The sequence below is a fragment of the Cyclopterus lumpus genome, chromosome 10, assembly GCF_009769545.1.
Source record: "Cyclopterus lumpus isolate fCycLum1 chromosome 10, fCycLum1.pri, whole genome shotgun sequence".
Classification (NCBI taxonomy): Eukaryota; Metazoa; Chordata; class Actinopteri; order Perciformes; family Cyclopteridae; genus Cyclopterus; species Cyclopterus lumpus.
In genome coordinates, this window is record NC_046975.1 from 10,861,188 (window position 1) to 10,879,550 (window position 18,363).

The window sequence follows — 18,363 nt, forward strand, 5'->3', positions numbered from 1 at the left end:
CTTGTGTTGGAGGACACTCTCTGTCCCAAAAGAGAAGCAGCTCTTCATCTATCATCACACAGGCTGTTTTGGGGGTTGCAGCAATACGGTCCCCAAGCTTTGCTCCTTATGGATGCAATGTGGCCACACTGCAGAAATCTGTTGGCTAAAAATAGTGCTCTCTATAAATGGGGCTTGTGATGCACAGTTATGGTTCTCTTCCTGCTTTCTTTGAGATACTCCCAAAAGTATGAGGCACACATTGAAATGTCAACAAGGAGGGATCTATTTCACTTTGTCAATGAAGCCAGTTTTTTGTGGAGTTGCTTGGCAAGTGGTGGTGATGGTGAGCAAGATGCTTTTGTTTTCAGCACATAGTCTGAAAAATACAAATAATCTCATCCAAATGATTCTGTGAACATGAAAAATCATTTCACCTCCAGAGGAACATGTGAACATACTGCTGTCACCTAAAGGAAAACATAGGGAGTTTTCAACCTTGTTTTCATAATTGTGGCAATTTTGACTAATACGTTATGCTAACTTTGCATCCACCACCTCCGTTGGGGAGATTTGACAGAAGGAACTTTAAAAAATAATAAAAAAACATATTGTACATCTGGCAAATAAGTTTACATTTTCCAGACCAGTATGCACAATATTATAATTATAATTTATCCATCACTCATTTTATTATATATGCCTGTGCCATGAATCCAGAGAGCTACGTTATATGTTTTCTAGCCAGCAACTGTTAGCTAGCTAGCTGACTAATTAAGCTAACGTCTCAGTTGAATCTCCGGTGGACTTTTTAAAGTTCAAGAAATATATAGTTACAGCTTGTCAGGCCTTTTAGTTATGGTTGCTAAGTCTGTGATTGGACTCTTGCTGTCAGGGGGAGAGACTTGTTGATCGGACAATTATCAAAATAGGACCCAGCTTGAAAGAAACTGGAATTTCCGTGTTCGATCTAATTGTAGCCTACTGAAGATTACACAGTCTACTAAGATTGCAGGAAAGAATAATTACCATTTGAACCCATTTATTAGCTTTTTTGCACACTTACAATCAAGTCAAATAACCATGAGCATTATTTACTCTACCTACACAACATCATCGATCCAACACATAATGACAACATTGGACAAAAAGTTTTACAATGGCAAACAGATCTAGGCAGTGCTTTCCTTTAAGTTAGCCCCAGTTGTAACACACCATTTTTTACCCATCACACAAAACAGTGAATTTAAAGTTTGTTTGATATTGCATATTTATGCTAAGGGTGAAATGACATGCAGTGCCGATATCAAAGCCTACTGTGAGTATATGTGTTATCAGTGGAGTATAGTGATATTCCATTGCTAACTCACAGCACCATATGGGTACCTCCATTTTTAAAAATCAGCTACTGTGGGCAATTGCACATACAGTATGTGATAGGTTGATGAATTGAAATGATGTTGCCCCTGAGGTTGCTTTGTTGCTTGAGTAGTGATAAAGTAGCAGCTCTCTGAAGTGAGAACAGGGTTAGTGATGTAAGCCCCAACAGGAGTAACCTGATTTACACATGTGCATATCATACACAACACTGTGCATACTTAACACATCAATGACCCCCACTGCTTTGTACTGTGTGTGCTCAGCTAGTCATGCTAGCAGAAAAGTGTTCATAGTTTTTTGTTTCTTTTTCTAATACAGTATGTGCCTTAGAGGGTGCAGTCTATATGCAGTTAATACTCGTCATTGATGGTGACACGATGACGACCATCTCTTTCATTTTAACACTCATTTTAGAGGCGGTACTTTCTCAGGAGCTCTGATTGCCACATGTACTTCCTCTCCGGAAAGCGATCAGGAATCCTGATGCGCCGGAAGTCCTGGATGCATTTCTCCAGCTCCTGCTCTGGAGTCATCTTCTCCTTGTTGGCTTTTCTCTTTGCAGCCTCCCGATCTCGGACCCCGAAGGTTCTCACACGGAGCATGTCAGTCTTGCGGCGCATCTCTGCCTGCTGCATCATGTGAACTGATCCTTTGGGCATGGGACGGTCCAGCGTCTGGATGTTGGCGCGCCGGCTCACAGGGCCACAGATCACGGTTCCTTGAGGGGAGCTGGCCTCCGACTGGGTCTCAGAACAGGAAGTGGAGAGCTCATTGAAGGAAGTGCCGCTCTCTCCTTCCCGCTCGCTTTTGTGGCTCTTGCAGCAGCAGTCACCGTGAGAGGACAACCACCTTGAGGGCCCACCTAGAAAACACAGAAACACATTTGTCTCTTGTTTTGAGCATATGCATTACAAATTCTCTTGCAGCAAGATGCTCCTTCATGCTGTAACGCACTGTAAACTAATGTCCTAGCTGTCTGTATGGTGACAGATTCCAGCTGTAATCAAAAGAAACAGTTGCACTGATCAAGCAAATGCTGACAAATGCCTACACAGCAGTTTCAATGTCTTACAAATATATTTAAATGAACATCAGTTGAGTTTGGGTGTGTGTGTGTGGGGGGGGGGGGGGGTTACGGAGGTACAGACATAAGAACATGCACGTTATTGGCTTTGACATTTAATTGCTAAATTTCAAAGAGCTTGTGGGCTGTGCATATTGCTTCCTCTGATAAGGAGAGGCCCCAGAGCTCAGTGTGGTTTAGTACGGCTCCCTAAAAGACCGTTCCCATTTCCCAAGGAAAAGCTTGTCTCAGAGCCAAAACTATTTGCTTTGCCATCGCAGTTTCTTATGATAACTGTTACCTGATTGCCCTGTTTTAAGAAGGTGGTGTATTATTTTTGTGTTTTCAGATCACTCTGTCAAGTAACTCCACAAGGTACTTTCTATCTTTATGGAGGCAGACAAGTAGAAAAGGCATGTAAATAAAGTATAGTTGATCTTAGGTGGTAACAGAACTGGGTCAGATGTACCCGCAGGTGTCCTGACCTCCTGTCATGAAGTTGTAGTAGTAACAGAAGATTTTAGTAGTCGTCATTCTGCCTCTTCTACCTACTTCTTGAATCGTCTCTCATTCTCCTACATTGCTAATTATGAACCAGAAATATTGTGCTGTAATGCCTGCTGGCTTGTGTGTAAGTAAAGTTGAGAAACACTGTATCAACCTTTCATTTCCAGAAATATCCCTGAACTGTGGTCTCAATTAGATGTATTAACAGGTAGATATGTGTGTTGTTGAAAGCTGCTGTGCTCTATGCAATATAAACAACAGCATTTGAGGAATACACTGGTGCACACAGGCTCTTAATACCTCTTAATGGTTTTTTGATAATGATATATACAGACTTAATGGCAATGATATCTCAGAGCGAGTAACAATTTGTCCATTACCTCCTTTCAGGGCTTGCACCAATTTATACTGAACAGTTGAAGGGGATTTTAACCTCTCTGCACCCACTGTAATAATGACCTTATTTCTAGTGAGACGATTGCATTGAGCTGATAGTGAGAGAGTCACTAACAGTTTTTAATGGCCAATCCATGAGTAAAGGGGCCAATCAGTGCACCAGCAGAAAATGAATCTAGCTAAATCCAGCCGAAGAGCAGCACCAGGCAAATGGAATCAGGCTGAGCATTGTTTCTAAATGGATAGATGCTGTATTCCAGAGGGGCAACCCATTTAGGACACTAGCCAACACCCAATAATAGCATCATCAAATGTTTAGGCCATGCAGGAGAATGAGTTGTAGTAAAGCCACTGGTGAGGCTGAGAAGGACCTGGGCTTGCATTTTGTTTTATACATTAATTGTTGTTTCAGAACGCAAACACAATAAAAGTGGTGTTGTGTCAAGCTTTGATGTAGCCTTCAGAGCCAAGACAGGAAACGACTTAGACCCTTGTCAGGAAACACAGTTATTCTTGGGTACTTTTAAACAAGTGGGTGTGTGCAATACCCTTTGGTATCTTTTCAGGGAACCTATTGATTGCATTGTGTTTCTCAGATCTATATAGCCTGTCTAAGATATCATATTGCAACCACATTTAAAGAGTGGGGCTGGTCCTCACTGCACTTTTCATAAATAACACAGAGCGAGTGGAGTTTGGCTCAGAGGTATGCAGCAGGCGTGTCACAAGGGGTATCCTCAAACTCCTCTCCATTTCTAATGAAAGCAGGGATGTTTGTCCTCGTGTCTGTGAGAGGTCGGAGTTTTAGGGAAATTCAACTGCCTGCATATTGGATTAAAATTACACATTTGTATCCATTGAGAGGTTTTAAATGGCAGCAAAGTAGGACATGATGGGGGCTGAGGGCAGAGGGCTCTAACAATCTCAGATTCAAATGTCAGTGGCTTTCTTGCCAAACATTAGTGAGTTTGTTTTTATCTGTGCCTCTAAACGGACTCATCAATGGTGTGTGATGATTATTTCTCTGATGGTGGAGCAAATCTGTGCTCCAGTCATGTAAGCTGAGAGGCCAAAATTAAATAGTGAGGAACAAGAAAGACTCAATTACTCAGCAATTTCATGTTGTTATTGCACATTGCTCAATTTATTTCAGATTCAGACTTGAGTGTCCTGAAGCGGTCTGCTTTTTAAATTTGAATCTCAGCAGTGACGTGAACTGTGCCCTCAATCTAAATCAATGAGAATAAGTTTTCAACACAACGCGGCTCTTTATATACAAGCTGTCGTCGGAGTCAGACAAAAAAAAAAGACTTAACTTTTACATTTCTCGGATAAACATACCTGCTTTCTCCTTCCAAACAGAACACATATATTGGAGGCTGAGGGACTGTGTGAATCATCTTCAAATGCTTCAGTTGCTGCTTTGTTTTAGTGCAATATAATAAAATATAATAGTATATTGCCTAGAATTTAGAGGGAGGGGGGGGATCTTTACTTTAGCAAGATCCTGCTTTTTTTCATTTAGGATCCCTACAATTGAGGCAAGAATTAGCCGGCTAGCGCATCCTCCTCCTCCCCCACCACACCCGAATGAGAACAGACAACAGCTCCAGAGACAAACCTCCAGTTAGTGACTGTAGCAACTGGAATTCAGCCAGCTCAACCCTCATCAGCAGGGGTCACAGCAGGCTAACACGTGTGACGGCAGCAACATAAAGTTTGCTGATCGGTCCGAGTCCAGTTGCTATTCACAGCCGCTAACTGAAGGTCTGTTACTGGAGCTGCTGTGCGTTCTCATCCCGGTGAAGTAGTCTCCAAGGGGCGAGGAGTGAGTCGGAGGAGCCTCACTGCATTGTTGTGGCTGTTCCAATGGTGACAAACTAATCCAGAAGTACGTTGACCTAATTATCTTTTCTTTTAACCTAAATGGAAAAAGTATTGCGAGATCTTGCAACGGTACTTTCATTTTCTCAACCTTAGATGTTTACCCCCCTAGATGTCACTACCAGGGCTCCTTATGAAACACACAGAATAGGGAGGGAGAGAGAGTATCAGCTCTGATGGTTTGGTGAAAATAAATTATATGTATATCTTAGACTATTAAGATTGTTCCTTCAACGACCTGTGGGCGGGCTCATCACAGCTGTAACTAATTATCGCCAACTCAGGTGTATAATCAGGTTGGGGCTTGTAGCGTCAGCTGAAGCGTCAGGGAAGACTCCTCGTATGAAGTCTCGGAGGATAAAGACCTAGGAGTCTTTCGTGGGAGTCAAGACTCGGAGGATAAAGACCTAGGAGTCTTTCGTGGGAGTCAAGGCTCAGAGGATAAAGACCTAGGAGTCTTTTGTGGGAGTCAAGACTCGGAGGATAAAGACCTAGGAGTCTTTCGTGGGAGTCTTCGGTGGTGGCTGAGGGCGGCTGAGTATAAACATTTCCCTGTGATAATGTATTTTCTTTCCATACCTGTGTGCACATCTACTCGTAGATACTATAGACCGCGGACTCGTTCACACATGCATCAAAATCCCTACTCTCTTATTTATCCCACCCACTCCACACAGACCCAGCGCCTCGTCACAGGGGGCCTCTGGAACTGCCAGTTACCTAACCGCAAGGCGGACTTCATCTCTGGCTTCGCCGTCAAGCAATCGCTGGACTTCCTGGCTCTCACTGAGACTTGGATCACACCAGACAACACATCAACCCCTGCTGCTCTCTCCTCTGCCTTCTCCTTCAGCCACACACCCAGACCCACTGGTCTGGGTGGTGGCACAGGTCTACTCATCTCACCCAAATGGAGTATTTCTCTCTACCCGCTTCCATTATTCACCCCACTGTCTTTTGAATTTCATGCAGTGACGGTTACTCATCCGGTTCAACTAACCATTGTTGTTCTCTACCGTCCACCTGGTCCCTTGGGAGACTTCTTGGAAGAACTAGACGTCCTCCTATCAAACTTCCCAGAAAATGGCCCCCCCTGCTCAACCTTCTGGGTGACTTTAACATCCAGACAGAGAAGTCATCGGACCTGCTACTCTTACTGTCTTCCTTTGCTCTCTCGCTCAGCCCATACCCTCCTACTCACAAAGCTGGCAACCACCTTGACTATATTTTCACCAGAAACTGCTCTACATCTGACCTCACTGTAACTCCACTTCATGTCTCTGACCACTTCTTCATCTCTTACTCTCTCCCACTCTTTGGAACTGACAACCCTCACACAACGGACTCTGCACCTGTCCGTCGCAACATCCGCACCCTCTCACCCTCCTCTCTGGCCTTGTCTGTTCTGTCAGCCCTCCCTTCAACTGACACCTTCGCACTCATGCAGCCTAACTATGCCACTGACACTCTCCTCTCTACTCTTTCTTCCTCTCTTGATTCTCTCTGTCCTCTTACGACTCGAAAGGTCCGCAAGTCCTCTCCGGCTCCGTGGTTGTCCGAACCGGTGCGCGCCGAGAGAGCCACTATGCGAGCATCGGAAAGGAAATGGCGAAAATCCAAACACGCCGACGACCTGCTCGCCTATCACTCTCTTCTCTCCTCCTTCTCTGCCTCTATCTCTGCAGCCAAAAGTCTGTTCTACCAATCCAGAATCGAATCCTCTTTGTCTAATCCCAAAAAGCTCTTCTCTATTTTTTCCAACCTCCTTGACCCCCCTGGTCTACCCCCTCCCTCCACCCTTCTACCAAGCCACTTTGTTGACTACTTCACAAAAAATATAGACGACATACGCTCCTCATTCACTAATCCATCTTCTATAACTACACCTCCAGTAACTTCATTTTCTTCCCACCTCGTTTTCCTCTTTTATCCCCCTGTCTCCCAATCAAGTTCTTACCTTGGTAACCTCTGCCCGCCCAACCACCTGCCCCCTTTACCCCATCCCATCTCACATTCTCCAGTCTATTGCTCCCGACCTTCTTCCCTTTCTCACCCATCTTATTAACACCTCCCTCTCAACCGGCTGTTTCCCTAACTCTCTGAAGGAGGCAAGAGTCAACCCTCTCCTGAAGAAACCCACTCTCGACCCGTCTGAAGTCAACAACTACAGACCTGTCTCTCTCCTCCCTTTCCTTTCCAAAACTTTAGAGCGAGCTATCTTTAACCAAGTCTCCTCCTATCTCCACAGTAACAACCTTCTAGACCCCCACCAGTCTGGATTCAAGGCAGGCCACTCAACAGAGACTGCCCTCCTTGCTGTCTCTGAGCAGCTTCACACTGCTAGAGCAGCCTCTCTCTCATCTGTTCTTATCCTTCTAGACCTTTCCGCTGCCTTTTGACACAGTGAACCACCAGATCCCCATGTCCTCCCTCCAGGACCTGGGTATCTCAGGCACCGCGCTCTCACTCTTCTCATCCTACCTCACCGACCACACTTACCGGGTAACCTGGAGAGGATCTGTGTCTGAGCCTTGTCCTCTAACTACTGGGGTCCCCCAGGGCTCAGTCCTTGGTCCTCTTCTCTTCTCTCTGTACACCAACTATCTCGGCTCTGTCATTCGCTCGCATGGCTTCTCTTACCATAGCTACGCTAACGACACCCAATTGATCCTCTCGTTTCCCCAATCTGAAACACAGGTAGCAGCACGAATCTCTGCCTGTCTGACTGACATCTCTCAGTGGATGTCTGCACACCACCTGAAAATTAACCCGGACAAGACTGAACTTCTCTTCCTTCCAGGAAAAGGCTCTCCCACCCACGACCTGACTATTAACTTCAACAACTCAGTGTTGGCTCCGACTCCGACTGCCAGGAACCTCGGTGTGACACTCGACAGTCAACTCTCCCTGACTGCCAACATTACCACAACAACACGCTCCTGTAGGTACACGCTGTACAATATCAGGAGAATACGACCTCTTCTCACTCAGAAGGCGGCACAGGTTCTGGTCCAGGCTCTGGTCGTCTCACGGCTAGACTACTGCAACTCCCTCCTGGCAGGTCTACCTGCTAATGCCATTCGACCGCTGCAGCTCATCCAGAATGCAGCTGCTCGACTGGTCTTCAACATCCCGAAATTTACCCACACTACTCCGCTCCTCCTCGACCTTCACTGGTTACCGGTGGCCGCCCGCATCCGCTTCAAAACATTGGTACTTGCGTACCGTGCTGCAAACAGATCGGGTCCAGTCTACATCCAGGACATGGTCAAACCGTACACCCCAGCTCGTTCACTTCGCTCGGCTTCTGCCAATCGGCTTGTAGCTCCTACACTACGAGCTAAACACTCAACAAAGTCACGACTGTTTGCTGTGCTGGCTCCTCATTGGTGGAACGAGCTCCCCATTGACATCAGGACAGCAGAAAGTCTCTACACCTTCCGTCGCAAACTAAAAACACATCTTTTTCGACTATACCTTAAATAGGGAAGGTAGCGCTGTAGTAGCACTTTGGTAGCACTTAAATGGCTCTTACTGATAGCACTTTGTAGTTTAACTTTATTGAAGAAATTGTACTCGCTTGATTCTTGTTGTTCTGAGTTTGGACTCATGGTTTAATGCACTTATTGTAAGTCGCTTTAGATAAAAGCGTCAGCTAAATGACATGTAATGTAATGTAATATTCTCCAGCTCTCACAAATATTTTTTTCTCTGCACCCGCCTCAGGAGGAGTGTAGTTTACATGCTTGTTTGCTCACAAATTAGGCCAGCGTGTCCTTGCAGCAGTAACAAAAAGGCTTGTCTTGCAAAGGCAGTGACCGTCCTTACAGGGTGAGGGAAAACCATTTCACCAAGATAGCCCTATTTGCTGAAAAAGTATCACTTCAGCAGTTTGTGGCCAGCCTAACTGATGGCTACAGCCATTCTCTTGCCCGGTATAATAATGTCTGTAATATCTGCATACAATTGAATTTGTCAATATTAATTAGCTTCAAGCTGGAGAGGAATAGTCCGGGTGACCAAACAAGCTTTACATGATAATTCAAGGACACTCTTACTCTTGCATAGACTCATTACTGCCCTGTCCCTAATTATCTGCTCTCTATGAGGAGAGGGAAAGCTTCATTGACTGATTGTTAATGACAACAGGGTGCTGTCCCCTCCAAGAGTCACAGGGTGGCTGCCCCGCCGAGTGGGTCCCTGACAGGGAGATGAACAAGCAACTTAGACAGATTGAACTGTCTATATCAGCCTCTCCCTGTGGGCCTGCCCCTTGACCCAGAGCCACACCCCTCCACTGCACAAACCCTGATGATGCAAGATGAGACGGGGAGATAGCGAAGAAGGTGTCCAGAGTTTTCAGCAAGCTTTTGGCATCACCTAAATGAAGCCATAAGATGCTGCAGGACAGACTACAGGCAATGCTGGTCCCTCATCCTGTTAAGGAGATGATATATATAGAGTGACATCTAAGGAAATGGAACTCTAAGCTCAAGCATCTGATCCTCTTTGTATTTCTTCATCACTGACTGAAAAATATAGTGATTCTTTTGGTCAAACTCCATCTCATTATGTAGAGTCGGGCCCCAACGCCATAACAATCACTGCCTTACGACTTCCCACATGCCAACACACGGGATCCCCTCTCTTCAGGAAACACTCAGCCCTGCCCACAATTTGAACTCCACCATCCAAGTAGCCATTAAATGTCTCTGGGGGGATCATTAAGGTGTTGAATGTCAGATGGTAAGAGCTGTTATACCTGTTTTCCAACAAATAAAGAGCACAGAAGTGGCAGAAAGAAATATTCAAATGATGTCTAAAAAATGTAAATTAACTATATTCTAACTCTATTATTTTCTATTATTATAATAATTATTATTATTATTTTAAAGAAACATACTGGAGGTTGCAAGTGTTTTATATTTAGATTGATGTCTTGCCTTTGCTTCCACTCTTCTCAATATGGGAACTGCAAATTGCTTAATGTGGGTAATCCATCAAAGTCTATGTTTAGTCTTTTTATTCGTCACAATTGCATTATCATTACTTGGGAATGAAGTTACCAGGAACTATTTTGAAAACTCAGCTTGTTGATGCGTTCAAGGGCACTCCCAACATCTGTGAATTTGGAGACAGCAGTCATCATAGTATATTGTTAGAAAATACAGTTTGCATCAGTGTGCTCGACTGAGAAACTGCGAAACGTTTCAAACGTTGACCAAAAAAAAGGTTCAGAATGAAAGATTGACTATCTTATGTGTGGTCTACATCTCTGCAAGGTCATTTAAATACCATGAGATGTAAACTAACAGCTGCATTGAATATCAACATAATCAATATTAAAAGTCTGTAGTGAGATTTAGAGAAAATTGAGCAGTAATGAGTACTATTTTGGAGTCAATAATCTAAAATGTGAAAAAGCACAAGCATGGTCCTTTAAAATTCACTACACAAGACTTCAATGAACGATTAGTTTAAAAAAAAGACATTTTCCCTTTGCATCTGCAGTTTTTCAATAAGCTCAGATTCACTCCCAAGGTGATCCAGCTGGTCTTGAGCTGATGTAGTGCACTAGGTGCTGCAACTATCGTCAGAAATAATGGCACAAGCACACCCGCTCCTTAGTTCTGACCATCCTCCAGCCCCGGTGCTCTTTAAGACGAATAGGAGTTATTCATGGGAGCACCATCCATCTCTTGTAGGCACGGCCAATCCATCCACACTCCAACAGGCTCTCTGGGAGCTCGGGGACGGACCAATCTTTTCCTCCATTACACCCAAGTAATTGATTACTTGCCCCCCTACTTTCTCCCGGCTGCCTTGTGGCCATTGTTCAGGAGCAATTATGGCCACACATCATCTCGTTCACAGCCCAAATGAAGACTGCACAGTTATATTAACAAAGCACACCTGGCATTCTCCATCTTTACTGTACGTGTCTCCCATTAAGTCAAGGCACTTCAGTACAGCCCTTTCAGATGTGGAAAGATGGAAACGGTCTGATTGTACCAGTCGTACTGTTTACTGATAATTTGCTCTGCCTCTGTGATGTGGAAGAGGTACTGTCAAAGCAGGTTATGATGATATTGTGTCCATGACGACAAATAATTTTCATCTATGTATTGAAATATGACTTATGTTGCAAATTGCCTTGAAAATAGATTATAATTTATCCTCCTAAATTGCATCTCCATTCCGCATGGCTGGTGACACGGGAAATATTTTGGGATCACAGATTGCTTTTTAATTAGCCAACGAGCTCCTCTTTCCCCAGAGATGATAAGCAATAAGGAGACTCGTCCCAAACGCCAATTGAGAGGTTAGAGCTGTAAATCATTAGGGAAATAATGTCACTGCCAATAGAAAAAAAAATGAATGTCTCTATCATGCTAATCAACCTGAATGTCTGCTTGACAAATAACCGGACCATATCTATCAGTAAAAGAAAAAAAGTCATCAGATATTCGAAAGTTCAATTCTACTTTTGTCTCTCATATCTTTGATTTTTCATCTTTATATCAAACTTCAATGATCACAATTGATTTTGACTTTTTATTTTGAACATTACTTTTTTCTATCTCTTTTCTGGCTTCCGCACATATTCCTTCAGTAAATGCAACACAATGCAACATGCTGCAACCCGCTGGTTGAGCTAACCAGCTTCTACTCTCTGTCCCATAACACTTTAATGTGTGCTGGTTAGATGTTTTTATTCAAAGTCATACACAGGAATTATTCATCATGGCCAGGATCAAAAACTCTTGTTTGTGATGAATGCTCGGACACCACGGCCTCCTGCGAGGGCAGAGTGCCCTTTTCCTGAAAGAATCATTTGTTAAACCTGTGGCATACATCCAACTGAGCAGGAGGGGATGACAATAATTGAGAGTAGAGTGTCTCAACACTTTGAGGGAATATGTTGCCCGACTGTTGGAAAGTCCAAACTATTAGGGAGAGTCAGTGGAGCCTGTAGGAAACAACTAACGCATTTAACAAAAAGAGCAACATTGATGACGCCAAGGAACTGCTGAGCTGGAAGAAAATCTCTCAATTTATTTATTGCGCCGGATTGCTCTTTTTAGTCTCTAAACAAACCCAGACTCCCCATTTCACTCCATATGGGCCTGTGATTGGTTAGGAGGAGGGGGTAAAAGGAGAGCAGTGAAATGTTTTGCTGAAAACAATAAAGCACATCTGTTTACTGCCAACCTCAAAGGTGCATTTGTCTACATGGATTTGGACTACCTGCCCTAGGCCAGTCAGTGTCCCACATTCAGAATCAGGTTAAAGTATTTGTCTTGAAAGTGGATGCGGGCTGTGCTGCTGTGAACCAAGGGCTCTCACACATGTCTGCCCCTGATGTGTCTATCCATCATCCTGACCAGGCCTTTGTCTCCAAAAGCTTGATATCTATATGTGTGTTTCCTTTCACTCTCACCTTGTCTGCTCTCTTTTAATGAAAACCCATTCTCTCCCTCTTCTTCCGTGTCTCACCACCAAACACTTTTTCTCTCTGCGCTCTCTCAGACCCGGTGAACTTTCCTGTCGGATATTTACTTTAATCTATTTTTGCACCTCGCTCCCTCTCTCTTCTTTCTGCCTCAGTTCTTTCTCCCCATGGCCAGGTCTCATGCAACTTTTACTCCCTCATCTCTCCTCCTCAGCCGCTCTCCGCTCCATCTGGCCGCCTCTCTCTTCTTCATTTCCCATCAGCTTGCTTCCTTAAATTCCCTCTTTTAGTTTCTGTGCTTTTCTTACTCTGCATCTTCTTTCCTTCTATAGTGCTGTTTCTCCCCTGTCTCTCACCGTCTTCTCATCCTCCTCTCACTGTCCCTGTCTTTGTCCTAGGACAATGTCCGTTAATGGGGAAAGGGATGAACACCTACACCGTAAGCTTTCAAGGCAGACCCTTCTGTTATAATTAGCCTGTATGAAGAGCACTATTGGTAAATCATTAGCAGACCATATGTCATGTCTTCCTCAGCCCACCCTCCTGCACCTCCAACCTTGACCCATTAACTGGGTTTTCTTCAGCTCTTCCAAAGGGAGCCATTCAGAATAATGAACAAAGTGCTTTTTAACTGGCCATATGGTCCAGCTCTCTCTGCAGAGAGTGGAATGAACCATATTTGCAGCTAATTAAGGAATTTACTGATGAACAAACTCGTCACAAGTGAAAAACAAAGCTGATTCAAGAAAATAGAGCGGCATTCATGTGAATTGTGTGCAGCTATATGCGGTGCTATATTATTCATAACCCATCAGCAGCTGGGCTATAACCCATGTTTACGCATGACGCATGTGTACTTGTGTGTAGCAGCAATGTGACTCAACTCCCCTGAGGCCTGTGGCCAAGTTTGCCTCTTATCTCGGTCCCAAAACAGATGTTTAAAGTCAGCCACTGCAAGGGATGGAAGTATTTTTAGAAGGATGTGCTGAAACCTGACCATAACAAGCACCAGTTTCTGCAAATCATCTCTAGTTATAGACCATTAGAAATACATTGCATGGGGTTTTCATATAGAAATATGTGTGGTTAAACTTTTTTACACCTTTTAATTAATGGGAAATAAGGCCCTCTCTGGTCAGCATGCAATACCGTATACCTTCTGCCTGGATGCAGTTATATGGGGGAAAGAGGGGCATATGGGTGTTGTTTGTGTTTAACTTGGTTGTTTGCATTCTATTTATTTCTGGAGGTCAAAGCCACCAGTGTATCTCCCATCACCTCTGAAACTACGAAGTAGGAATAAATCTTCACTCACGGTAGAAGATGTACTGTGCATAATTGGACCAGACCCTGTCATCCGCGTAATGACCGATGGAGGACGCAGTCAGGGATGAATTGCAGGCCACAATGTGAAAGCCGCTCTCTGACAGCATGTCAAAAGCTCTCTCCAGGTGCCTGAACTTGAGGTAAAACCTGCAGGTGTAACGGTCCGGTGGTCTGTCCGAGTCCCTGTTCTCATTCAGGGCGTCTCCAAATACCTCTTTCGCCAAGCCAATCCTACTGCTGATGAAAATCCTCGGTAACTTTTTTGCTTTAATATCAAGTTGACTTTCTCTGCCTCCCCCAGTGCACGCGCCTTTAAACGCGACCGTGATGTAGCCATACCTCCCGTCCAAGGAGTATGAGGGGTAAAATAGCTGGTCGCTGCCCTGCGACGCATCATCGAAATCATTGTACAAGTCGTCTGACAATATTTTTGATTCCTCGGACGACAAAAGTTTGGCCAAATCTGGCAGCTGGAAGTATTCCGCCTCTCGTTTCAACCTTCCTTTCTCGGGAAAGTGGTCAGGGAGGACAACTTGCTTGTCTCTAAGATAATCTAATACATACCGAAACAGAAAGCCATCCCTGTCAATAAAATAACGTCCTCTGAAGTCCCGGGACAAGTCATTTGAAGACCCCTTCTTGTTAGAGAACAGCTTGCCAAGTAAGGAATTTGGAAAGCTTGTCAATGTGGCATGGCGAGTATAATACACCTGTCCACCCACGTTTAGCTCAATGACATCCGATGGAGAATTTTCCACCGACCCTTGCTCTTTTGCAGTTTGCGTTTTGCAGTTTTCGCTCAGTGCCATTTTACCAGATCTTGCACGGAATCTGAGTGTCGATCACGGAGCGCAAACGTCCCGAAGTTCAGGTTGTGGGGTGTAGCTGCATGGTGTGGACGCCCTCAGACCCAAAGCATAGTCTTGATTCAAGCTGCAGTCCTTGTATCCAGTGTCTCATGACAAACACTCCCACGGTGTGCCTACAGTATATTCTTTAACTCCATGCATAAGTGTGCCTGCCCACAGTGCATCCTTTTTGAACAGAAGCGCATGATGTTACACGCATCCACTGCGTTGGGTCATTACTCTGATTTTAAAGAAATGCAATTCCCACTCCACTGTGAAATTTCCCAAAAAGTAAAAAACCCTGTTTCGGGGGTTTAAAAAAAAAAAAGTTTTCTGGGGAAAGGTTCGCCGTCTTGCATCTGGCTTCTGCTTTAATCACCTCAAAATCCTTTGAAGAATGTGCGTGCATCCCATCACTCTAAGCGTCGCTCCTGACAACTGGGATGCTGAAACCGAGGTTGCTCATGAGAGGAGGGTGAAGGTGCGACTCCGGTGCGCACCCATCTCTCCAAACTGCTGAGTGCGGAAACGTTTGGTCCGGCAGAAGCGTAAAGAAAACCTAATGTTGCTCCAAGCTGTGGGCGGCAGAGGGATAGAGAGAGAGAGAGAGAGAGAGAGAGAGAGAGAGAGAGAGAGAGAGAGAGAGAGAGAGAGAGAGAGAGAGAGAGAGAGAGAGAGAGAGAGAGAGAGAGAGAGAGAGAGAGAGAGAGAGAGAGAGAGAGAGAGAGAGAGAGAGAGAGAGAGGAAATCGTCCCATGAAGTAATGTCTTGCATCATCTTAAAGGAAAATGACATTTGCAGACGATCGACATGGACTGATGTGGATGTATCCGTGCAGTTTTTCATTAAATTCTGATCAAGCTACGGGCGGCGTGCTGCTGGCGAAGATGATTCAGGTCTAATGCAGATTTTAACATCCAGCGTTGCGGATTTTAATCCCTTCTTCTGAGTCTTCACAGAAGCTTTCGCATTTACATTGAACGCTTTTAGCTGACACGCTTATCCCGAGAGACGGATGAGGGGTTATGTCCCCTCTAGCTCAGAGACTCATCGGCAGTGACAGACGGGAATAGAGCTGGTGTTCTACAGGCCATATACTGTTTAACTCTAACTGCAGACAATGGGTCAAATATTGAAATAAAGCAAAAAAAAACAAAATCGCAGTTTCACTTTTCTGCATCAGATTGAACCTTCAGGCAGCAGTATCATTCCCAATACCCAACAATGTGACTGCATATGAAAATGGATCCCTTCCTCCATCGATTTAACCGAGTGAATTTCTATTTCAGGACCACGGACAGATCTCCACGTCTCAGCCGCTTGATGCGCCGTAATCTCAAATAAATGAATATAGGAGGAAAACAATCTCGTAATTTTACACATAAGTATGTGTTGATGCTATAGGTGGACGTAATGCATCAATATGAAGTCCATTTCCTCTCATAAAGTGCATGTTCCTTGCAGTTTTCTCAGTAATGTTTGTGGAGGAAAAAACTCAGAAACATGAACCCACAATACTGAGTCATTATTTCTGGGTTATAGCAGGAGAACCTAAGCAATAGCATACGTCCCAGTATGTTATTGCTTAGGTCCTGTTCAGTGAATGTGCCATAGAGCCATCAGTATACTCCATAGCCATCGGGCGGAAAATCCAGTTTGGATGAAGTGAGATGCAGGGCTGAATTTAAGGCTCAACAATGCTTGTCATCATCTATATATGCTGTTAGGCCACAAGCAAGTGTTGTATATAAGGTAGGATGCATGTGGACGTCTATAGTTCACAATATGCATTCAAAGGTGCACGATAACCTGAATCTGGGAGACTCCTGTTTGTTTTACATATGAAGTATAAGATCCCTCATGTCCAGCAGCTACATCACAGAAGCACTCACACGCATCTCTGACTGTTGTGTTTCTCATGTTTGTTTTTCAGATTGTTTGTTGTTTCTCTCGTGTTTTTTGATGCCACGCTGTAATAAATCCGAGCCTTTTATTGCTGCAGTGAGAGAAGGCGTTGATGATAGGAGCGCACCCTTGACTCGTGGTTTTGAGGAGGCAGCGGTCACGCTTTACCCTGTTAATTCAGAGTATATTGTGCTGGAGAGGGGTTGCTAAGCAGCCACAGGGGACTGAGTGGGATTCAAACAGTGGGGATTTAGAGCTACAGTGAGCATACTGATCTCTGTTTCTGTAATATGAGGTTCCACTGCTTACATTATAATATAGTAATGTTTTGTGGATTATGCGACCTTAACAGTGCAGTGTAGACAGGGAAAACTATATAATTAGATAGTGACAGATTGTTTTAGGAGGATTTATGTGCTGTGGTTGTTTAATAAACACATATAAATATATCTGAGTGTATCTCTGCTGTTGGACTTGTATAACAGAAGTTAATCAGCTGTCCCTTGCTTGGGGATAATTATCTTCCCATATGTGATATAACCCCTGTTTCTTATTCATCTCACTCATCCTCCCATTAGAGCCAATTTTCCAGCCTCCTTTTCACTTTATTTCCTGTTTGTATCCTATACTCGCTGGTATATGGATTCTATCTGTTGGAAAGGGTTGAATTTCATGCAACTTCAGCATGAATAATGTAAGACTATATTAGTCCCAGCTGAGCGTGAAGTAAGAAAATATATGCTATAACATTAAATTGACAATTGACATGGCAAATGAAGATATTTTGAGAGCAGTCAGGTTATGTTGCATGTGCAAACATCTGTTGAGAAAGACATGGTTTAAACAAAGATTTTTTAAATCTTAAGAAATTACGTGATTTATGATGAAATGTTCATTGATAACTTCACACTTCTGGTATCCAAACATTGTTCAAAATGAATTTGCTGTCTTTGAAAATATTCAATGTACTGTTATGCAGCCTTGAAAGCAACAACGAACACAGGCCCAAACCACTCTGCAGAGTTATTATCCCTTTGCAGGCAGTAATAGCCTCATCCTACTTCCTCTTCCCAGGCACTTTTCAACCACTCATACTTCCAGATGAAAGAAGCATAAGTATGAACTGGCATGTCTTGAGAAACAAAATGTATTCCACTGTTGTCTGGCCAACATCTAAATGAAAGTAACAACTTTTTTTTTTAAACTCTAAGCTACCTTCTTTTCGAATAAATACATTATTTGCTTTATCACATCTTTGAAAAGTAAGGTGAGAAGTTTATCCATTACAACTTAATGATAAATAATTATCCAAAAGTGATTTATTATGTATACTGATGCAGCGATTTTAGTGATGTTGAGAGTCCTCTTGAGCCTCAGACCGTACAATTAATCGGCAACAGGCAAACTGTCTCATAATATAATTTCTATAATAATAATAATATAATTTATTTATACAGTTCAGTCTAAATGGCAATGCAATATCATATTATTCACATAAGTACACCAACCACCATTGTGTTGAATCCTGACTGGGGCAGTCTAGGGGCCTAGTTCACTTGAATAAAAAGATCTAACATACAAACAAACCCGACAAGAAGTGCACGCTAAAATGGTTTTCCATG

General features: G+C 43.7%; 1 protein-coding gene across 1 annotated transcript; it reads right to left on the bottom strand.

Annotated features, from left to right (window-relative positions):
* Nucleotides 1-1,769: 1,769 nt before the first annotated feature.
* LOC117737670 (BTB/POZ domain-containing protein KCTD16-like) lies at nucleotides 1,770-14,797 on the bottom strand. The gene is made up of 2 exons (XM_034543760.1): nucleotides 13,978-14,797; nucleotides 1,770-2,221 (listed from the first exon to the last, which is right to left on the bottom strand). The coding sequence occupies exons 1-2, from the start codon at nucleotides 14,795-14,797 to the stop codon at nucleotides 1,770-1,772; spliced, it is 1,272 nt and encodes a 423-aa protein (XP_034399651.1).
* Between the last annotated feature and the right edge of the window lie 3,566 nt (nucleotides 14,798-18,363).

What these genes read in the sequence shown, in the direction of transcription:
- LOC117737670 (XM_034543760.1), bottom strand. Translation starts at nt 14,797, where the DNA reads ATGGCACTGAGCGAAAACTGCAAAACGCAAACTGCAAAAGAGCAAGGG. An exon ending in TGCACAGTACATCTTCTACC is followed by an intron (nt 2,222 to 13,977) that starts GTGAGTGAAGAT and finishes TGTGTTTTCTAG; the next exon opens with GTGGGCCCTCAAGGTGGTTG.